Source organism: Oncorhynchus masou, chromosome 1 (genome assembly GCF_036934945.1).
Source record: "Oncorhynchus masou masou isolate Uvic2021 chromosome 1, UVic_Omas_1.1, whole genome shotgun sequence".
Taxonomy (NCBI): domain Eukaryota; kingdom Metazoa; phylum Chordata; class Actinopteri; order Salmoniformes; family Salmonidae; genus Oncorhynchus; species Oncorhynchus masou.
The window spans coordinates 10,171,908-10,196,291 of record NC_088212.1 but is presented as its reverse complement, the minus strand read 5'-3'; the positions used below and the strand labels follow the sequence as shown (position 1 = coordinate 10,196,291).

General features: G+C 42.9%; 1 protein-coding gene across 1 annotated transcript in view; it reads right to left on the bottom strand.

Annotated features, from left to right (window-relative positions):
- Nucleotides 1-24,384, bottom strand: part of opn4xb (opsin 4xb) — a 39,086-nt gene that overhangs the window by 1,461 nt on the left and 13,241 nt on the right. Inside the window, exons 2-7 of the mRNA XM_064974518.1 lie at nt 14,401-14,534; nt 13,699-13,902; nt 13,261-13,432; nt 3,122-3,283; nt 383-490; nt 21-183 (exon numbers count right to left, since the gene is read on the bottom strand). Coding sequence (XP_064830590.1) covers nt 21-183; nt 383-490; nt 3,122-3,283; nt 13,261-13,432; nt 13,699-13,902; nt 14,401-14,534 — 943 coding nt within the window. The remainder of the gene's footprint in view (nt 1-20; nt 184-382; nt 491-3,121; nt 3,284-13,260; nt 13,433-13,698; nt 13,903-14,400; nt 14,535-24,384) is intronic.

The following is a 24,384-nucleotide window of genomic DNA, read 5'->3' as shown; positions in this document are numbered from 1 at the left end:
AGCTTCAGCTTACACCTTACCATACTGGAGGAGATGGAGGATGTGGCGCAGAAATGGGTCCTTGAGACGGACGACTGCCTGCTGATAGTGGAATCTCGGAAGGATGACTCGCTGTTGAAGTCCTTTTTGTCCTTTCTCGGTGACAGACATCTCAAACAAGGTACCTTCTCTGCCAATGTGGCCCTGTAGATGACATGGAGGACCAAAAAACATTTGAAACACGTATTTATTTTTATTTTTTTACAGTAGCACAGAGCAAAGTGAATTTTCCTAGTCAGGGTTGATAAAACACATCTATTCATTTATTCAGTCATTTGTTTGCTTATTTATTTATTTATTCATTCATTCATGTATTATATTTTCGTAACACACAGTAGTTTACCTGTACTTTGTGTGTATAATGGCATAAATAAAAGGGTTGTAGATGGTAGAGGCTTTTGCTATAACTGCAGGCACGGCTTTGGAGTAGGGTGACAGAATGTTGGCGTGTCTGAAAAGACAGAAGACAAGTAAGTAATCTCTCCATTATCCAGTAACGAAGGCAGTGTTGGGATTATCCAAAACATCTATCAACAGCTGGACCAGGGTTTATGTACCTTCCAGTACAGATGGAGAGAAATATTTAAATGTTATATAACGAAGCCTCTGTCTCAGTAGTAATGGGGGAAAACACATGGCTAAAGATTTCATGACAATTTCATTCAATTAACGAAGGGAAGAGGTTAGTTACCTAGTTGTTGAATGTATTCATTGGAATCTTTCAATTTTATATATATTTTTTTTTTGGGGGGGGTTATTTGAACTTTTTGGGGGTGACAGAGATATATTGGAAATGAGAGAGGTGGCAGAGAGAGGGGGCGGTGGGGCTGGAATTAATTCCCAGGATTTGACATTTTCTTATAGAAACCAAGAAAATCCACCACATTTTTTGGAAACAAGAACAGAAATGCCAAGTTTGGTGGTAAATCTAATCTTGAAAAGTGCAGAATACCTCCAGAATGATCTGAATGTAAAGCTAGTGAAAATAAAAATACCCCTTAAGGCATGTTCATCAAAATGACAACATAAGACAAACATGCCCACACACGGTACATCCAGCAGCTCTAGAAATATATTACAGTAATGTTCTATGGACGTACACGCACTGTCACACCCTGACCATAGTTTATTTGTATGTTTCTATGTTTTGGTTGGTCAGGGTGTGATCTGAGTGGGCATTCTATGTTGGATGTCTTGTTTGTCTATTTCTATGTCTGGCCTGATATGGTTCTCAATCAGAGGCAGGTGTTAGTCATTGTCTCTGATTGGGAACCATATTTAGGTAGCCTGGGTTTCACTGTGTGTTTGTGGGTGATTGTTCCTGTCTCTGTGTTTGTTGCACCAGTCAGGGCTGTTTCGGTTTTCCACGTTTGTTGTTTTTGTATTGTACGTATTTTCATCTTTATTAAAGATGTATCTAACGAACCACGCTGCATTTTGGTCCGATCCTTATTCCACCTCTTCGTCAGAGAAGAAGGTAGAAGAAACCCGTTACACGCACGGTACATCCAGTAGCTCTAGAAATATATTACAGTAATGTTCTATGGACGTACACACACGGTACATCCAGTAGCTCTAGAAATATATTACAGTAATGTTCTATGGACGTACACACACGGTACATCCAGGCTTCACTAGTATCTTGGAAACCTGGACATTGCTACATTAGATGATGTCAAAAATAATTACATATAGCCATTGTAGATATGCACCACCGTTCAAAAGTTTGGAGTCACTTAGAAATGTCCTTGTTTTTGAAAGAAAAGCAATTTTTTGATGTCCATTAAAGTAACATAAATTTGATCAGAAATATAGTGTAGACATTGTTAATGTTGTAAATAACTATTGTAGCTGGAAACGGCAGATTTTTTATGGAATATCTACATAGGCGTACAGAGGCCCATTATCAGTAACCATCACTCCTGTGTTAAAATGGCACGTTGTGTTAGCTAATCCAAGTTTATCATTTTAAAAGGCTAATTGATCATTATAAAACCCTTTTGAAACCCTTTCTTCTGGAACTCGTCAGTCTATTCTTGTTCTGAGAAATGAAGGCTATTCCATGCGAGGAAATTGCCAAGAAACTGAAGATCTCGTATAAACACTGTGTACTACTCCATTCACAGAACAGCGCAAACTAGCTCTAACCAGAATAGAAGAGGATTGGGAGGCCCCGGTGCACAACTGAGCAAGAGGACAAGTACATTAGAGTGTTCAGTTTGAGACACAAGTCCTCAACTGTCACGCCCTGGTCTATATTTATTATGTTATCTTCATGTATTGGGTCAGGCCAGGGTGTGACATGGGTTTATTTGTAGTGTGTTTCGTCTTGGGGTTGTGTGGGGTGTATAGATTAGTCTATGGCTGCCTGAGGCGGTTCTCAATCAGAGTCAGGTGATTATCGTTGTCTCTGATTGGGAACCATATTTAGGTAGCCTGGGTTTCACTGTGTGTTTGTGGGTGATTGTTCCTGTCTCTGTGTTTGTTGCACCAGTCAGGGCTGTTTCGGTTTTCGACGTTTGTTGTTTTGTATTGTTCGTGTTCTTCATCATTAAAGATGTATCTAACGAACCACGCTGCATTTTGGTCCGATCCTTGTTCCTCCTCTTCGTCAGAGGAGGAGATGGAAGAAACCCGTTACATCAACTGGCAGCTTCATTAAATAGTACCAGCAAAACACCAGTTTCAACCTCGACAGTGAAGAGCCGACTCCGGGATGCTGGTTTTCTTTCAAAAACAAGGACGTTTCTAATGACCCCAAACTTTTCAATGGTAGTGAATATGTCAAATAAAATAAAATAAATCGAATCAAATTTGTTTTGTCACGTGCGCCGTATACAAGTAAACATTTCACCTTACCATGAAATACTTACTTACAAGCCCTTAAACAACAATGCAAGTTCAAGAAATAGAGTTAAGAACAGATTTACTAAATAAACTAAAGTAAAAAATGAAATAACAAGCAACCCAATAAAATAACAATAGCAAGGCTATGTACAGGGGGTACCGGTACCGAGTCAATGTGCGGGGGTACAGGTTAGTCGAGGTCACCCAAGCTTTTATATATTTTGTATATACTTACCCTGCCCAGGAGATCATGGTGACGGTTGCATACGGCGACCAGGACAGCACATACACAACAATGACCACAAAGGCAATTTTGGCCAGCTTCCACTCATTCCTGATGCTCTTCTGTTGGATCAGTGTACATTTCCTCACCTGTGTCCCCAAGTTCTCCACTTCCCTGCAGGAACAAACAGAGGAGCATGGCTGTTAGCTGGAAACAATGACACAAAGGACAACCCACGTGAAAAAAAAATACTACAGTTTTCTATAGAATACTACAGTACTTACTGTGGAATTCTATAGTAAACTGTAGTATACTGTAGAATAATTTACTACACACTGTAGTATCCCTCAGTCAATTGTAGAACTTACTAGAGGATGTTGCATTCAGTGGAGGCTGGTGGGAGGAGCTATAGGAGGACGGGCTCATATACAGAACTACTGTATATAAGATCAGCGTCAACTCACCATCAGTACGACCAAGAATATGTTTTTCGCGACGCGGATCCTGTGTTCTGCCTTACAAACAGGACAACGGAATGGATCGCATGCAGCGACCCCAAAAAACAACTCCGAAAAAGAGGTAAATGTAGCGGTCTTCTGGTCAGACTACGGAGACGTGCACATCGTGCCCCACTTCCTAGCATTCTTCTTGCCAATGTCCAGTCTCTTGACAACAAGGTTGATGAAATCCGAGCAAGGGTAGCATTCCAGAGGGACATCAGAGACTGTAACGTTCTGTGCTTCACGGAAACATGGCTCACTGGAGAGACGCTATCCGAAGCGGTGCAGCCAATGGGTTTCTTCACGCATCGCGCCGACAGAAACAAACACCTTTCTGGTAAGAAGAGGGGTGGGGGTGTATGCCTTATGGCTAACGAGGCATGGTGCGATGAAAGAAACATACAGGAACTCAAATCCTTCTGTTCACCTGATTTAGAATTCCTCACAATCAAATGTAGACCTCATTACCTACCAAGAGAATTCTCTTCGATTATAATCACAGCCGTATATATCCCCCCCCAAGCAGACACATCGATGGCTCTGAACGAACTTTATTTAACTCTTTGCAAACTGGAAACCATTTATCCGGAGGCTGCATTCATCGTTGTTGGGGATTTTAACAAGGCTAATCTGAAAACAAGACTCCCTAAATTTTATCAGCATATCGATTGCGCAACCAGGGGCGGAAAAACCTTGGATCACTGTTACTCTAACTTCCGCGACGCATATAAGGCACTGCCCCGCCCCCCTTTCGGAAAAGCTGACCACGACTCCATTTTGCTGATACCTGCCTAAAGACAAAAGCTAAAAAAAGAAGCTCCCACGCTGAGGTCTGTCCAACGCTGGTCCGACCAAGCTGACTCCACACTCCAAGACTGCTTCCATCACGTGGACTGGGACATGTTTCGTATTGCGTCAAATAACAACATTGACGAATACGCTGATTCGGTGTGCGAGTTCATTAGAACGTGCGTTGAAGATGTCGTTCCCATAGCAACGATTAAAACATTCCCTAACCAGAAACCTTGGATTGATGGCAGCATTCGTGTGAAACTGAAAGCGCGAACCACTGCTTTCAATCAGGGCAAGGTGTCTGGTAACATGACTGAATACAAACAATGCAGCTATTCCCTCCGTAAGGCTATCAAACAAGCTAAGCGTCAGTACAGAGACAAAGTAGAATCCCAATTCAACGGCTCAGACACAAGAGGCATGTGGCAGGGTCTACAGTCAATCACGGACTACAGGAAGAAATCCAGCAGAGTCACGGACCAGGATGTCTTGCTCCCAGGCAGACTAAATAACTTTTTTGCCCGCTTTGAGGACAATACAGTGCCACTGACACTGCCTGCAACGGAAAAATGCGGTCTCTCCTTCACTGCAGCCGAGGTGAGTAAAACATTTAAACGTGTTAACCCTCGCAAGGCTGCAGGCCCAGACGGCATCCCCAGCCGCGCCCTCAGAGCATGCGCAGACCAGCTGGCTGGTGTGTTTACGGACATATTCAATCAATCCCTATACCAGTCTGCTGTTCCCACATGCTTCAAGAGGGCCACCATCGTTCCTGTTCCCAAGAAAGCTAAGGTAACTGAGCTAAACGACTACCTCCTTCCGTCATCATGAAGTGCTTTGAGAGACTAGTCAAGGACCATATCACCTCCACCCTACCTGACACCCTAGACCCACTCCAATTTGCTTACCGCTCAAATAGGTCCACAGACGATGCAATCTCAACCACACTGCACACTGCCCTAACCCATCTGGACAAGAGGAATACCTATGTGAGAATGCTGTTCATCGACTACAGCTCGGCATTCAACACCATAGTACCCTCCAAGCTCGTCATCAAGCTCGAGACCCTGGGTCTCGACCCCGCCCTGTGCAACTGGGTACTGGACTTCCTGACGGGCCGCCCCCAGGTGGTGAGGGTAGGTAACAACATCTCCTCCCCACTGATCCTCAACACTGGGGCCCCACAAGGGTGCGTTCTGAGCCCTCTCCTGTACTCCCTGTTCACCCACGACTGCGTGGCCACGCACGCCTCCAACTCAATCATCAAGTTTGCGGACGACACAACAGTGGTAGGCTTTATTACCAACAACGACGAGACGGCCTACAGGGAGGAGGTGAGGGCCCTCGGAGTGTGGTGTCAGGAAAATAACTCAACAAAACTAAGGAGATGATTGTGGACTTCAGGAAACAGCAGAGGGAACACCCCCCTATCCACATCGATGGAACAGTAGTGGAGAGAGTAGCAAGTTTTAAGTTCCTCGGCATACACATCACAGACAAACTGAATTGGTCCACTCACACAGACAGCATCGTGAAGAAGGCGCAGCAGCGCCTCTTCAACCTCAGGAGGCTGAAGAAATTCGGCTTGTCACCAAAAGCACTCACAAACTTCTACAGATGCACAATCGAGAGCATCCTGGCGGGCTGTATCACCGCCTGGTACGGCAACTGCTCCGCCCTCAACCGTAAGGCTCTCCAGAGGGTAGTGAGGTCTGCACAACGCATCATCGGGGACAAACTACCTGCCCTCCAGGACACCTACACCACCCGATGTTACAGGAAGGCCATAAAGATCATCAAGGACATCTACCACCCGAGCCACTGCCTGTTCACCCCGCTATCATCCAGAAGGCGAGGTCAGTACAGGTGCATCAAAGCTGGGACCGAGAGACTGAAAAACAGCTTCTATCTCAAGGCCATCAGACTGTTAAACAGCCACCACTAACATTGAGTGGCTGCTGCCAACACACTGACACTGACTCAACTCCAGCCACTTTAATAATGGGAATTGATGGGAAATGATGTAAATATATCACTAGCCACTTTAAACAATGCTACCTTATATAATGTTACTTACCCTACATTATTCATCTCATATGCATACGTATATACTGTACTCTATATCATCGATTGCATCCTTATGTAATACATGTATCACTAGCCACTTTAACTATGCCACTTTGTTTACATACTCATCTCATATGTATATACATACTGTACTCGATACCATCTACTGTATCTTGCCTATGCTGCTCTGTACCATCACTCATTCATATATCCTTATGTACATATTCTTTATCCCCTTACACTGTGTATAAGACAGTAGATTAGGAATTGTTAGTTAGATTACTTGTTGGTTATTACTGCATTGTCGGAACTAGAAGCACAAGCATTTCGCTACACTCGCATTAACATCTGCTAACCATGTGTATGTGACAAATAAAAATTTGATTTTTATTGGCTGGAATATAATAGTTGGAACAGAGTCAAACGTGGTTTCCGTATGTTTGATGTTTTTCATACTGTTCTATTGATTCCATTCCGGGCCATTACAATGAGCCCATCCTCCTATAGCTCCTCCACCAGCCGCCACTGGTTGTAGTATACCGTAAAATTCTATAGTAAATACAATAGTATTATCCGCAAAAAAAACACTGTAGTAAATATTACAGTAATGTCAGCAAAAATACTACAGTCTGCAAAAACAGTAAAGTTTTTTAACGATAGTAATAGTACAAGTATTTAATTTGCATATACCCTGCCCATTCCCCTCCCCCACGTTCCAAATTGTGCCACCCATAACTGAGAAACCTACATTCCAAGTATAGATTATACATTGTGTTCCCTACAAATTCTAGGAATGAGCAGATCTTTTGAATTATCTGTTCATACCACAGGCTTACCTTTCTAAAGGTTATGGGCAATGTGTTCTTAGTATTTGCCCAGCAGGTTCATTCTGTATCTAGAGGACTGACAAGTAAATTATAATTTTTGTTCTTCATCTGTTATTGTCTTGTGCCGTTTTTTGCCAGCTAGGACCATCTACTTAAGCGCTGCCTGTCTTCCCAATGTCCTACTTGGTGTGTGAACTGCTGACTGCTCATAACTTGCAAATGATTGTTGACACATCAATCCGGATTAAGGGGCAGGACAATTTGTGACTTGTTTTGGTAAAACTATACGGAAGGGGGAGTGGTTTCTCCTCTTCTAGGCAATCAGCAGTTAGTGTTAGCGCTTCAGTCTCTCCTGGTTTCTCAGCTGTAATCGGCGGCCTCGTTGGCAAAACTAAGACGGTTCTGCTGAGTTGTTCGAGGAAGGGAAGAGAGGAAGTCTCCACGCCACTCTCTCACTCGAGTACCTAGTCATTTTCTGTTCTCATTTTGCTATTTTGTAACTTTGGTAATTATGTGTGTGTTTTCTATACCTGTTAATTCCTCTCCCTGTAGGCTTTACAGACGCTCTCCACCCCCTGGCTGCAACCCTTCTAATTTAGTGGACCCTGCGCACACAACCCATGTGGAATTCCGTGTCTCAACCTCCCGACGTCTGCCTTCCATTCATTTCTTTCCATCTCTTTCTTTCCCTTTCTTGCCTTTTTTGACCTCCCCTTTCCCTTTCACCTCCAATTTACAAGGCAGGCAATACGCTTGACCTCATCTTTACTAGAGGCTGACAGCCTACTAATCTCACTCCAAGTCTCTGATCACTACTTTCTTCATTGTCTCCCTCTCCTCTGTGCCATATTGCTTAATAAGGCCATGCTCATGAAAATAAAAAACTGTCCTCCCTCATCTTAAACGGCACAGACCGCCACTGGTGTGGAAGGAGGTGAAGCAGCAATAGCTGACATTTCACTCCCTGACTGTCTCGAAGCATGGCATTTGATTAGCTACGGCGGGGCATTGCCGGAGTATTTACATGACATACATGTAACCATGTTATGTAATACTGTCAATGTTTTTTGTCAGGGTTTAAAGAACAAATAAACTCAGGATGTCCTCTGTATTATGACCACACTATGGGATGGATACCCAGCACTGTGGACAACCTGATAATTCATCCTGATTATAGTGATGGTCTATGGGATGGATGCCCAGCACTGTGGACAACCTGATAATTCATCCTGATTGTAGTGATCGTCTATGGGATGGATGCCCAGCACTGTGGACAACCTGATAAATCATCCTTATTATAGTGATCGTCTATGGGATGGATGCCCAGCACTGTGGACAACCTGATAATTCATCCTGATTATAGTGATCGTCTATGGGATGGATGCCCAGCACTGTGGACAACCTGATAAATCATCCTGATTATAGTGATCGTCTATGGGATGGATACCCAGCACTGTGGACAACCTGATAATTCATCCTGATTATAGTGATCGTCTATGGGATGGATGCCCAGCACTGTGGACAACCTGATAATTCATCCTGATTATAGTGATGGTCTATGGGATGGATGCCCAGCACTGTGGACAACCTGATAATTCATCCTGATTATAGTGATCGTCTATGGGATGGATGCCCAGCACTGTGGACAACCTGATAATTCATCCTGATTATAGTGATGGTCTATGGGATGGATGCCCAGCACTGTGGACATCCGGATAATTCATCCTGATTATAGTGATCGTCTATGGGATGGATGCCCAGCACTGTGGACAACCTGATAATTCATCCTGATTATAGTGATGGTCTATGGGATGGATGCCCAGCACTGTGGACAACCTGATAATTCATCCTGATTATAGTGATCGTCTATGGGATGGATGCCCAGCACTGTGGACAACCTGATAATTCATCCTGATTATAGTGATCGTCTATGGGATGGATACCCAGCACTGTGAACATCCTGATTATTCATCCTGATAAAAAAAAAAAATGTATTCACCTTTAGGCTAGTTGAGAACAGGTTCTCATTTGCAACTGCGACATGGCCAAGATAAAGCATAGCAATTCGACACATACAACAACACAGAGTTACACATGGAATTAACAAAACATAGTGAATAATACAGTAGAACAAAAGAAAACAAAAAGTATGTATACAGTGAGTGCAAATGAGGTAAGTTAAGGGAGTTAAGGCAATAAATAGGCCATGGTGGCGAAGTAATTACAATATAGCAATTAAACACTGAAATGGTAGATGTGCAGAAGATGGATGTGCAAGTAGAGATACTGGGGTGCAAAGGACCAAGATAAATAAATAAATACAGTATGGGGATGAGGTAGGTAGATAGATGGGCTATTTACAGATGGGCTATGTACAGGTGCAGTAATCTGTGAGCTGCTCTGACAGCTGGTGCTTAAAGCTAGTGAGGGAGATAAGAGTCTCCAGCTTCAGTGATTTTTGCAGTTCGTTCCAGTCATTGGCAGCAGAGAACTGGACCGAAAGACGACCAAAGGAGGAATTGGCTTTGGGGGTGACCAGTGAGATATACTTGCAGGAGCGTGTACTATGAGTGGGTGCTGCTATGGTGACCAGTGAGCTGAGATATGGCGGGGCTTTACCTAGCAGAGACTTGTAGATAACCTGTAGCCAGTGGGTTTGGCGAAGAGTATGAAGCGAGGGCCAACCAACAAGAGCGTACAGGTCGCAATGGTGGGTAATGTATGGGGCTTTGGTGACAAAACGGATGGCACTGTGATAGACTTCATCCAGTTTGTTGAGTAGAGTGTTGGAGGCTATTTTATAGATGGCATCACAGAAGTCGAAGATCGGTAGGATGGTCAGTTTTACAAGGGTATGTTAATTAAGCAGCATGAGTGAAGGATGCTTTGTTGTGATATAGGAAGCCAATTCTAGATTTAATTTTGGATTGGAGATGCTTAATGTGAGTCTGGAAGGAGAGTTTACAGTCTAACCAGACACCTAGGTATTTGTAGTTGTCCACATATTCTAAGTCAGAGCCGTCCAGAGTAGTGATGCTGGACGGGCGAGCAGGTGGGGGCAGTGATCGGTTGAATAGCATGCATTTAGTTTTACTTGTGTTTAAGAGCAGTTGGAGGACACAGAAGGAGAGTTGTATGGCATTGAAGCTCGTCTGGAGGTTAGTTAATTAACACAGTGTCCAAAAAGGGTCCAGAAGTATACAGAATAGTGTCTTCTGCGTAGAGGTGTATCAGAGAATCACCAGCAGCAAGAGCAACATCATTGATGTATACAGAGAAGAGAGTTGGCCCGAGGATTGAACCCTGTGGCATCCCCATAGATTCTACCAGAGGTCCGGACAACAGGCCCTACGATTTGACACACTGAACTCTATCAGAGAAGTAGTTGGTAAACTAGGCGAGGCAACCATTTGAGAAACCAAGGCTGGCGAGTCTGCCAATAAGAATGTGGTGATTGACAGAGTCGAAAGCCTTGGCCAGGTCGATGAATATGGCTGCACAGTAATGTCTCTTATCGATGGCGGTTATGATGTCGTTTAGGACCTTGACCGTGGCTGAGGGGCACCCATGACCAGCTCTGAAACCAGATTGCATAGTGGAGAAGGTACGGTGGGATTCGAAATGGTCAGTAATCTGTTTGTTAACTTGGTTTTCGAAGACCTTAGGGTAGGATAGATATAGGTCTGTAGCAGTTTGGGTCTAGAGTGTCACCCCCTTTGAAGAGGGGGATGACCGCGGCAGCTTTCCAATCTTTGGGAACTCAGACGATACGAAAGAGAGGTTGAATAGGCTAGTAATAGGGGTTGCAACAATTTTGGCAGATCATTTTAGAAAGAGAGGGTCCAGATTGTCTAGCCCGGCTGATTTGTAGGGGTCCAGATTTTGCAGCTCTTTCAGAACATCAACCATCTGGATTTGGGTGAAGGAGAAATGGTGGGAGCTTTGGCGGGTTGCTGTGGAGGGTGCCAGGCAGTTGTCCTGGGTAGGGGTAGCGAGGTGGAAAGCATGGCAAGCCGTAGAGAAATGCTTATTGAAATTCTCAATTATAGTGGATTCATCGGTGCTGACAGTGTTTCCTAGCCTCAGAGCAGTGGGCAGCTGGGAGGATGTGCTCTTATTCTCCATGGACTTTACAGTGTCCCAGAACTTTTTTGAGTTAGTACTACAGGATGCAAATTTCTGTTTGAAAAAGCTAGCCTTAGCTTTCCTAACTGCCTGTGTATATTTGTTCCTAACTTCCCTGAAAGGTTGCATATAACGGGGGCAATTCGATGCTAATGCAGTACGCCACAGGATGTTTTTGTGCTGGTCAAGGGCAGACAGGTTTGACGTGAACCAAGGACTATATCTATTCCTAGTTCTACATTTTTTGAATGGGGCATGCTTATTTAAGATGGTGAGGATGGCACTATTAAAGAATGGCCAGGCATCATCTACTGACGGGATGAGGTCAATGTCATTCCAGGATTCCAGGACATCCTGATAATTCATCCTGATTATAGTGATGGTCTATGGGATGGATGCCCAGCACTGTGGACAACCTGATAATTCATCCTGATTATAGTGATGGTCTATGGGATGGATGCCCAGCACTGTGGACAACCTGATAATTCATCCTGATTATAGTGATCGTCTATGGGATGGATGCCCAGCACTGTGGACAACCTGATAATTCATCCTGATTATAGTGATCGTCTATGGGATGGATGCCCAGCACTGTGGACAACCTGATAAATCATCCTTATTATAGTGATCGTCTATGTTGATGGATGCCCAGCACTGTGGACAACCTGATAAATCATCCTTATTATAGTGATCGTCTATGTTGATGGATGCCCAGCACTGTGGACAACCTGATAATTCATCCTGATTATAGTGATCGTCTATGGGATGGATACCCAGCACTGTGGACAACCTGATAATTCATCCTGATTATAGTGATCGTCTATGGGATGGATGCCCAGCACTGTGGACAACCTGATAATTCATCCTGATTATAGTGATCGTCTATGGGATGGATGCCCAGCACTGTGGACATCCTGATAATTCATCCTGATTATAGTGATCGTCTATGATCCTAAAGTGTCCCGTGGCATAACGTTTCCATGTTACAGTTACATTAGCAGATATATTCTTAGCCTTCATCGAGGTGGATGTGGGTGGACATAATGTATGCTAGAATAACCATTGTGTAACCATTTGTAGTTAGGGTATATGGCACATGAGCTGACATATTAGTCGTTCGTTACTTATCTAATTACATATTCGTTATATGTCACAAAGAATGGCTAGGTTTAGGGACAGGTTCATGGTTAGGGTTAGGCTTAATGACTTGGGTGGATTTAGGTGTCCCAGCCTGAGAGAGTGTGGCTTCTCAGTTATAATATGATGGGTGGCAGGGTAGCCTAGTGGTTAGAGTGTTGGACTAGTAACTGGAAGGTTGCAAGTTCATATCCCCGAGCTGAGAAGGTAAAAATCTGTCGTTCTGCCCCTGAACAGGCAGTTAACCCAGTGTTCCTTGGCCATCATTGAAAATAAGAATTTGTTCTTAACTGACTTACCTAGTTAAATAAAGGTAAACCATTAATATAATAATAATAATTTAAAAAATATGTGGGAACTCCTTCAAGACTGGAAAAGCATTCCAGGTGAAGCTGGTTGAGAATATCAAGAGTGTGCAAAGCTACATGAACACTACATGGCCAAAAGTATATGGACACCGGGTTGTTGAATATCTCATTCCGAAAGGTTGCAAGATCGAATCCCCGAGCTGACAAGGTACAAATCTGTCGTTCTGCCCCTGAACAGGCAGTTAACCCACTGTTCTTAGGCCATCATTGAAAATAAGAAATTGTTCTTAACTGACTTGCCTAGTTTAATAAAGGTAAAATAAAATAAAAAAAAGAACATGATTGTTATGATTAGTAGTGTTATGCCACCCAAGAAACTGTCACAATAGACCCACCTGCTGGCAGTGCGGATAGCCAGGAACATGAAGAGGTAGCAGTAGAAGATGACTCCCAGTGGGATGAAGAAGGTAAAACAACACAACATCATGGTGTAGCTCTGGTTGGCGTACGTGTATGTGACATAATCCCAAGTGCAGGAAGTCATGAGGCCCTCTGGGATATAGGAGCCTGTAAGAGCCAATGCAAAACAATACACACAGTGTAAGTCCTGGCAGGTACTGGATGTCTTGGATAGGATAGATGTTTCGTTTAATGGGTTGGGCGCAGCACAGCCCATAAAGCATTTTAGTGGTTAAACGCTTTGCTCGAAATCACAACAGCAGAAATATTGGTGCCAGCGACCCTCGATCCCATCAGCCTGGCAATCATACATTTTTACATTTACTTCTTAGCATATGAGGATGTGAATTTGAGTTGTTGGTGAAAGCACTTACTCCAGCCAATGAGTGGGGCAAAACTCCAGGCAAAAGAGTAAAGCCACACCATTAGTATTGCCAGGGTGGTCCGACGCCTTGACGACCGACCGAGGGCCTTGAGGGGCTGGGTGATGACCAGGTAGCGGTCAATGGAGATAGCCAACAGGTTGATCATGGAGGTGATGCCAAAGAGAGCCCCACAGAAGGCATACATTTTACATCCTGCAGACACACAGTTCAAATGCAGGTCAAAACCAACAATGTTCAGAGATTCAGATTGTAACCGTCGATTAGAAAATTATCAATTGTCAAACATGAACAAATAGCATCCAATAATGTTTTGTGTTCCTCTTCGGGAGTTCACTGTCACCGTCTACTATGGTGGCTGAATACAATGGGCAACATTTTCGTAGTGCAAAAAAATTAATTGTGCAAAGAAATACCATAAACCTCATTATAATTTCACCGCTCAATTTTATTCATACTATTTTTCAACAATATGCATTATTAGGAGACAATTATCTAACTAGAGTTTAGTAAACTGAGCAATACGTAAATAGTAGCCTCTTTATAGCGAACATTGTAGAAGAAAAGTAGCACCAACTGCTAGATTATAATGAGGTTTATGGTAAATTTTGCACAATTCTTTTGAACTATATGACAAACAATGATTGAGATGGTGCGGTGAAAAAGATGAGAGAAAGGGGGATAATGACTTACCATACTCGCCAAAAATCCACTCTTTATAGAGACAGTTAATGAAGAAGATGGGCGACTGTGTGAAAGCCATGAGGAAGTCGCTCACCGCCTGGTTCATGATGAAGTAGTTGGGCAGATTGCGCAGTTTCTTATTACTGTAACACAGGTAGGTGGGAATACAGTGTTATTATATATTATTATACAGTATATTACCACATTTCAAATCCATGAGCACACAAATGGCATAGACCCATACAAATGTAAAAACAAAAACAAAAACGTTTTAAGTGAGAATAGACATTGGTCTGAAGCTGAAAAAAAGAAAGGAAATTGACATGAGCAACACAATGCCTATTCCACCCATGCTCTACCAAGGTTTTCCAGCACACAGCTTTGACCTACTACAGTAGCTATGTTTGGTATTGTACTTCAAACTATGTGTAGCCAGGTTGCTTAGGATTCAAACTTCTCAAACAGCCTAGTTCATACTCTCAGAAGAGGTGCTTCCACAATGATGTGATTCAAACCTTCTCAAACAGCATAGTTCATACTCTTAGAAGAGGTGCTTCCACAATGATGTGATTCAAACCTTCTCAAACAGCCTAGTTCATACTCTTAGAAGAGGTGCTTCCACAATGATGTGATTCAAACCTTCTCAAACAGCCTAGTTCATACTCTTAGAAGAGGTGCTTCCACAATGATGTGATGTGCACCACATCCAATAATTGACCTTGATTGCGCAGCAAGCACACACCACAGTAAGACATTATCCCATTACACTACATGTTAAAGATTCTTTTTGTGTTAAGTGAAAGCAAGCTTTGCTTTTATTCTTACAACACCATCAGGCTTGATTGAGCTGTTTTGTCATGTAGTAGTAATGTGGTGCATGCCTGTATTTCCTTAAACCTTTTATTTGAGCAAATAATGTAATTGAAAGAAATTATTAGAATATCTTTTTTTTTGTTCAATAGGTGCCCAATATAACAGGTGGTGGTGTGGTGTTGGACACAGTAGCTCAGATAAATACAGCCTGTCTGTATTCCTGGTTTCTGTGACTCTTACCTGTGCAATATTGAATTAAGGTCAGAAACACGTGTGTTTCAAACATGGTCCTGTTTTATCAATTGCTGTGGTGATGAAGGGACAGTTCATTACCTCTGTCAAAATGATATGTAGTTTAAAGTTATATTTGTACTTGCAATAAAGATAGTGCTGTAACAAAAATACACATTTACAATAGGCCTACAGTATATCGAAAAATACATACAGCCAAATTATGTATGTATGTATGTATGTGTGTGTGTGTGTGTGTGTGTGTGTGTGTGTGTGTGTGTGTGTGTGTGTGTGTGTGTGTGTGTGTGTGTGTGTGTGTGTGTGTGTGTGCCCGTGTGCGTGCGTGCGTGCGTATATATATTACACACACACTACCGGTCAAAAGTTTTAAAACACATACTCATTCAATAGTTTTTTTTTTTTTTTAAAACTATTTTCTACATTGTAGAATAATAGTGAAAACATAAACTATGAAATAACACTTTTTTTAAAGTGGCCACCCTTTGCCTTGATGACAGCTTTGCACACTCTTGGAATATACTGTGTATATATACTGGTATACATCATTTTAATAGCAGTCCGTTATCCCTCTCAAGAGTATGGAGTATGAACTTATTTTTATAAGAAACAATGTGTTAGAAATCCCAAATTGTTTGCATAGTCAACTTACACACAGCTCTGACACACACACACACACACTTATCCCACCAGACATGCCACCAGGGGTCTTTTCACAGTCCCCAAATCCAGAACAAATTCAAGAAAGCGTACAGTATTATATAGAGCCCTTATTGCATGGAACTTCCTTCCATCTCATATTGCTCAAATAAACATCATATCTAGTTTCAAAAAACAGGTAAAGCAACACTTCACCACAACGCCTTTCCCCTATTGGAGCTGTTCTTGTCTAATGATGTTCTGTATTATGTCATGTTTTGTCTGGACCCCAGGAAGAGTAGCTGCTGCTTTTGCAACAGCTAATGGGAATCCAAATAAAATACCAAATTAGGCTGTTTGACAAGGTTTGAAACCTAAGCAACCTGCCTACACATAATTTGAAGTACAATACCGACATACAGTAGCTACTGTAGTAGGTCAAAGCTGTGTGCTGGAAAACCTTGGTAGAGCATATGGGTGGAATAGGCATTGTGCTCATGACTTTCCTTTCTTTTTCGGCTTCAGACCAATGCCTATTGTCACTTAAAATGTAGTTTTTTATTTTTAATTTCCGTCGTTTTTACACCGGAAGGTGATTATGCAACATTATTAATGCAACATTATAATACAGCATAGCACAACAATAAAAGTTACATGGAAACAGAAATAATGTAGTTATTTGTATTTTAGTTCATATTAACAGCTGATTTTCCAGAGGGAAGCAAAGAAAAACAGAAACCCATTTAAGCCAATATGGAGTAAACTGGGAAAATATTCCATGGCCTCTATTAAGACAATCAAGAAAACTCCTGGAAAATACACACATAATCAACATGTACCCATTAACTATTTACATGAAAATGTACCTTATAGTTTACTGAAAAAAGGCCTAGTACTGCATTACCTGTAAACAAAGGTGAGTTATCACTAAATATAAAAAGTACAACAAATGTACATTCATCAGATATAGTTAACTTTGTAACTACAATTCAGGGATGGCCACAATTTCTCTTGACAAGCTACAGGTTTATGCAGGCTTTTTTGTTCAAGCCCAGTTCATGGTCTCGATGAACAGCTGAGGTCTTGATGAACAGCTGAGATCTCGATGAACAGCTGAGGCCTGGATGAACAGCTGAGGTCTCAATGAACAGCTGAGGTCTCGATGAACAGCTGAGGTCTCGACGAACAGCTGAGGCCTCGATGAACAGCTGAGGTCTGGATGAACAGCTGATGCCTCAATGAACAGCTGAGGCCTGGATGAACAGCTGAGGTCTGGATGAACAGCTGAGGCCTGGATGAACAGCCGAGGTCTGGATGAACAGCTGAGGCCTGGATGAACAGCTGAGGCCTGGATGACCAGCCGAGGTCTGGACGAACAGCCGAGGTCTGGACGAACAGCTGAGGTCTGGACGAACAGCTGAGGTCTGGGTGAACAGCTGAGGTCTGGGTGAACAGCTGAGGCCCGGATGAACAGCTGAGGTCTGGATGAACAGCTGAGTTCTGGATGAACAGCTGATGTCTTGATGAACAGTTGAGGCCTGGATGAACAGCTGAGGTCTGAATGAACAGCGGTGGTCTGAATGAACAGCTGAGGCCTGGATGAACAGCTGAGGTCTGGATGAACAGCTGAGGTCTGGATGAACAGCTGAGGTCTCGATGAACAGCTAAGGTCTCGATGAACAGCTGAGGCCTGGATGAACAGCTGAGGTCTCGATGAACTGCTGAAGTCTCGATGAACAGCTGAGGTCTGGATGAACAGCTGAGGTCTGGATGAACAGCTGAGGTCTGGATGAACAGCTGAGGTCTCGATGAACAGCTGAGGCATGGATGAACAGCTGAGGTCTGGATGGACAGCTGAGGTCTGGATGAACAGCTGAGGCCCGGATGAACAGCTGAGGTCTGGATGAACAGCTGATGTCTCGATGAACAGCTGAGGTCTCGATGAACAGCTGAGATCTCGATGAACAGCTGAGTGGTAGAATCAGGTGTGGTAGCACTGGGTTTGAACAGAAAAGTGTGAATAACGCTGTGGATCATCAAGAGCAATTTTGATAACTCCTGATACAAACACTGCTACAAATGACAAACTGTTGAGAAACGCCTGTTGAGAAACGCCTGTAAAATACAGTCATTGGACAAGCGCAAAATAATTATAGACATATTTACAAATCTGAAACTGGATAGGTGTTCTAAATTCTTGAATACAAAACTTCAGCTACAAATAAGTAGTAAGTCCTAAGTAATGCTGTACACAGCTGTCCAATTCCAGTAAAAGAATTGTCTTCATTAATAAATGGCAGTAAACAGTAAATATGAAAACAGGTGGGAGTACTCACAGATTTGGAGCAGAACATTTATTTTAACTATTGATAGTGTGCGAAGTACCATGAGCGTGCATTTGAATTGGCATAAGTTGTTTGTCAGTTCCACATGGGCCAGCTTGCATTTCTCTTCTGTGACAGGCGCACGCCCTCAATCCGTCACTCTGACATATAGCACAGTGTCCCTGGGCAGTGCTGTAGGGATGGCGTACATCTCACGGATGAGAGCAACAACCTCTTTCTTCCTTGAGGGTCTGAGAGCTGGTCTCTCCTTCGTTCTAGGAAGATGCGCACAGTAAAACACACCACCACACTCACTGCCACTTGGCTGCCACTCCATGAACCCAAAGGTTATTTTAATAAATACAAAATAATGCTCTGTGTGTCAAAACTACACACTAAAGAGAATGGTCAAAATGTACTCCCCTTCCATTGCGAAGGCAGTGACACGGACCATTAAACTACGGACCTTGTTATAAACATGTCAACTTGTCAACACACGATTTAACTGGACAATCTGGTGATGACAGAAAGCTTTCGTTGCACAGTTTTTGTTGTTAATTCACTCAGTACTGATTGAATGTTTATTTATCTTGTTTGGTTAAAAATAAATTGTCTGATACGGTTGATGTGTTGAAAACAATCTCATTTACAGTGCATTCGGAAAGTATTCAGACCCCCTGACTTTTTCCACGTTTTGTTACGTTACAGTCTTATTCTAAAATGGATTTAAAAAAAACTTTTCCTCATCAATCTACACACGATACCCCATAATGACAAAGTGACAACAAGGTTTTAGAAGTTTTAGCAAATGTATATAAAAAAAATACAGAAATAACTTATTCACAGAAGTATTCAAACCCTTTGCTATGAGACTCGAAATTGAGCTCAGGTGCATCCTGTTTCCATTGAGCATCCTTGAGATGTTTCTACAACTTGATTGGAGTCCACCTGTTGGAAATTCAATTGATTGGACATGATTTGGAAAGGCACACACCTGTCTATATAAGGTCCCACAGTTGACAGTGCATGTCAGAGCAAGGTCGAAGGAATTGTCCGTAGAGTGTCTAGGCACAGATCTTGAGAAGGGTACAAAAACATTTATTCAACATTGAAGGTCCCCAAGAACACAGTGGCCTCTGTCATCCTTAAATGGAAGAAGTTTGGAACCACCAAGACACTTCATAGAGCTGGCCACCCGGCCAAACTGAGCAATCGGGGGAGAACGTACTTGGTCAGTGAGGTGACCAACAACCCACTTGTCACTCTGACAGAGCTCCAGAGTTCCTCTGTGGAGATGGGAGAACCTTCCAGAGGACAGTCATCTCTGCAGCACTCCTCCAAATCAAGCCTTTATGGTAGAGTGGCCAGATGAAAGCCACTCCTCATGAAAAGGCACATGACAGCTGCTTGGAGTTTGTCAAAAGACGCCTAAAGACTCTCAGACCACACCATGAGAAACAAGATTTTCTGGTCTGATGAAACCAAGATTGAACTCATTGGTCTGAATGCCAAGCGTCACATCTGGAGGTAACCTGGCACCATCCCTATGGTGAAGCATGGTGGTGGTGGCAGCATAATGCTGTGGGGATGTTTTTCAGCGTCAGGGTTGAGTTGAGTTGAGTGGAGCAAGATGAAAACCTGCTCCAGAGCACTCAGGACCTCAGACTGGGGCGAAGATTCACCTTCCAACAGGACAACAACCGTAAGCACACAGCCAAGACAATGCAGGAGTGGCTTTGGGACAAGTCTCTAAATATCTTTGAGTGGCCCAGCAAGAGCCCGGACTTGAACCTGATTGAACGTCTCTGGAGATACCTGAAAATAGCTGTGCAGTGACTCTCCCCATCCAACCTGACAGGTTTTGAGAGGCTCTGCAGAGAAAAATGAGAGAATCTCCCCAAATACAGGTCTGTCAAGCTTGTAGCGTCATACCCAAGAAGACTCAAGTCTATAATCACTGCCAACAAAGTACTGAGTAATAGGACTGAATACTTATGTAAATGGAATATTTCAGTAGTTTATTTTTATTACATTAGGAAAAATGGCATAAGAATGTCTGTTTCTGCTTTGTCACTATTGTATTGTATGTAAATGGATGAAGGAAAAAAAACTATATAATCCATTTAAGTATAAGACTGTAGAGTAACAAAATGTGGAAAAAGTCAAGGGGTCTGAATACTTTCCGAATCCACTGAATACAGTTAGGCCATTTATAGAGTTAGTTCTAACCAAGTTAGCAAGCATGGCATTGTATTTGGACTGCACACAGGTTCAGTTGCACTAGCAAGCAATGATGCTACTTATGTGGATGGCAAATTCTAATTTTTTGAAGACACTGAAATGTAACTTGACACTTTTGATCAGTCAGCGCAAATTTGGATTATAATGATCGAGTAGCTAACATTAGATTAGCAATTGTTTAATTTTTTTTATTATTTAACCTTTATTAAACTAGGTAAAAACCCATTGAGGTTAAAAACCTCTTTTGCGAGGGCGACCTGGCAAGAAGGCAAAACAGGGAAATAGCAGCGTGTCCATAAAACATTACAGAAAAATACAGAATATACACAAAAGACAAAGTGTCACAAGTTAAAGATACAATTGAAGATTAGAAACAACTGCAGTTTTACAAACAGTGTTGTCGATCAGAGTCTTAAAAACAGACAAGGACACTAACTCCCCTAACTTTAAAATCTTCTGAAGTTCCAGGATGAAGGGGCATTATGGGAAATGATTGTTTCCCATCTCAGTTCTGGCCTTAGGAACAGGACAGCAGCGACTGAAAGACAACTGTATTGAGTGACTAATCTGATCAGTAAAGAACAGAGATACAAAGGCAGTTGTCCCATCAATGTTTTGTACACATTAATGTGTACCAGTGCTTTAGTCTCCTGGTGGAGAGAGGGGTCCATTGCAACATAGCATACAGATCACAGTGATGGGTCAGTAATCTAGCATTAGCAATAGATCTTAAAGCACCGTGATACACTGTGTCCAGAGTTTGAGGTACTTGAGGCCTGCATATAGACAATATCACCATAATCCAGCACTGATTTTTTTTAAAGTGCTTTTGAACAAGATATTTTCTGACTAACATTGAAAAGTAAGATTTGTTCCTGAAACCCAAACCCAATAGAAATCCAATTCAACTTCAGTTTCTTGGTCAAGTTATCAATATGCTGTTTAAAATTCAACTTTTCATCTAACCAAATCCCAAGATACTTATAGAAGGTCATCCTATCCATTTGCTGGCCTTTTATAGTACAAATCTGCACGTGACTCCATCTGTTTGAGAGAAAATAATCCTTGTTTTCTTTTCATTAAAGCACACGTTTCAATTGGAAAAGCTGCTTTGAAAAACATCAAAGGCCAACTGTAACAATGCCCATTGCATGATGTATTATAAATTAGCAGCGTGGCAGATTACCAAAGTTTGGTGTTGACTATGAACTTTACTTAGCTTGGTAGCTAGCTAGCTATGCTTTGTGGAAGAAGGTAGGATGTAAGTTATTGTTGAGTCGCTATACACAAACATTCCACATGAAGGCGGTATTTAAATCATGGAACATTTTCTACTGCAACGTGACCCTAATGAACTACCGTCCGTGCATGCATTATAACATTAAATAGTACTCACACACAACTACTTAATGTTTCTAAATGATTTCTTTATTCAGACAAAGGGTACTGTTATGGGATCCCCCATGGCTCCTAACTATGCTAATTTGTATGTGGGTTACATGGAGAAACAGTCCATTCTCAAAAATATTTTCTTGCCTCACGTTATTATTTGGAGTTGGTACATGAATGATATTTTTGTTCTATGGAGGAGTGATGCAAAACAGCTCCAGGCATTCCATGCTTTCACTAACTCTTGTTCTGAGCACCTGAGATTTACTATGCAATCTGACACGTCAAATAAGTTTCCTTGATCTTATGATCTTGTGTTAGGATACTGTTCTATGCACTGATCTTTACAGGAAATCTACTGATTGTAACAGTTTGTTGAGGGCTGATAGCTGTCGCCCACTTCCTTTGAAAAACAGTTTGCCCTACAGCCAATTCTGTCGAATCGAAGAAATTTGCATTCAAGTAGAGGGGGTACACAAATGGTCATATTAGTACTGCCATTGATCAAATCCAAAACAAATTGAGACATGATGTCTTTCAAGGACAGTCGCGCAAAAATAAGCATTATTGTGTTTACTACCCCCAATTAAAAGTGCTTTGAACAAATTAAGGGAATCGTTCACAAACATTGGCACATTCTAAGATCCGATGACAGTATCGGCAATGCGTTTTTGGACCCTCCCTTGGTCGTATTCTTGCGGTGCAGAAGCTTACAGATGGTAGGCAATTAAGGTCACAGTTATGAAAACGTAGGACACTAAAGAGGCCTTTCTACTGACTCTGAAAAACACCAAAAGAAACACGCCCAGGGTCCCTGCTCATCTGCATGAACGTTGCCTTAGGCATGCTGCAAGGAGGCATGAGGACTGCAGATGTGGCCAGGGCAATAAATTCCAAATGTCCGTACTGTGAGATGCCTAAGACAACGCTACAGGGAGACAGGACGGACAGCTGATAGAACCCTGACCTGTTCACCGGACGTACTACCTGTCCCAGACCTGCTGTTTTCAACTCTCTAGAGACAGCAGTAGCGGTAGAGATACTCTGAATGATTGGCTATGAAAAGCAAACTGACATTTACTACTGAGGTGCTGACCTGTTGCACCCTCAACAACCACTGTGATTATTATTATCTGACCCTGCTGGTCATCTATGAACATTTTAACATCTTGGCCATGTTCTGTTATAATCTTCACCCGGCACAGCCAGAAGAGGACTGGCCACCCCTCATAGCCTGGTTCCTCTCTAAGTTTCTTCCTAGGTTCTGGCCTTTCTAGGGAGTTTTTCCTAGCCACCGTGCTTCTACACCTGCATTGCTTGCTGTTTGGGGTTTTAGACTGAGTTTCTGTACAGCACTTTGTGACAGCTGATCAGCTGAAGTAAGAAGGGCTTTATAAATAAATACATTTAATTGATTGATCATCCTCGCAGTGGCAGACCATGTGTAACAACACCTGCACAGGATCGGTACATCCAAACATCACAGCTGCGGGACAGGTACAGGATGGCAACAACAACTGCCCGAGTTACACCAGGAACGCACAATCCCTCCATCAGTGTCCATCAGACTGTCCGCAATAGGCTGAGAGAGGCTGAGAGAGGCTGGACTGAGGGCTTGTAGGCCTGTACTCACCAAATATCACCTGCAACAACGTTGCCTATGAGCGCAAACCCAACGTCGTTGGACCAGACAGGACAGGCAAAAATGCTCTTCACTGACGAGTCGCGGTTTTGTCTCACCAGGGGTGATGGTCGGATTCGCGTTTACCATCGAAGGAATAAGCGTTACACCGAGGCCTGTACTCTGGAGCGGGATCGATTTGGAGGTGGAGGGTCCGTCATGGTCTGGGGCGGTGTGTCACAGCATCATCGGACTGAGCTTGTTGTCATTGCAGACAATCTCAACGCTGTGCGTTACAGGGAAGACATCCTCCTCCCTCGTGGTAAATTTCCTGCAGGCTCATCCTGACATGACCCCCCAGCATGACAATGCCACCAGCCATACTGCTTGTTCTGTGCGTGATTTCCTGCAAGACAGGAATGTCAGTGTTCTGCCATGGCCAGCGAAGAGCCCGGATCTCAATCCCATTGTGCACGTCTGGGACCTGTTGGATCGGAGGGTGAGGGCTAAGGCCATTCCCTCCAGAAATGTTTGGGAACTTGCAGGTGCCTTGGTGGAAGAGTGGGGTAAAATCTCACAACAAGAACTGACATATCTGGTGCAGTTCATGAGGAGGAGATGCACTGCAGTACTTAATGCAGCTGGTGGCCACACCAGATACTGACTGTTACTTTTGATTTTCACCCCCCCCCCCCTTTGTTCAGGGACACATTATTC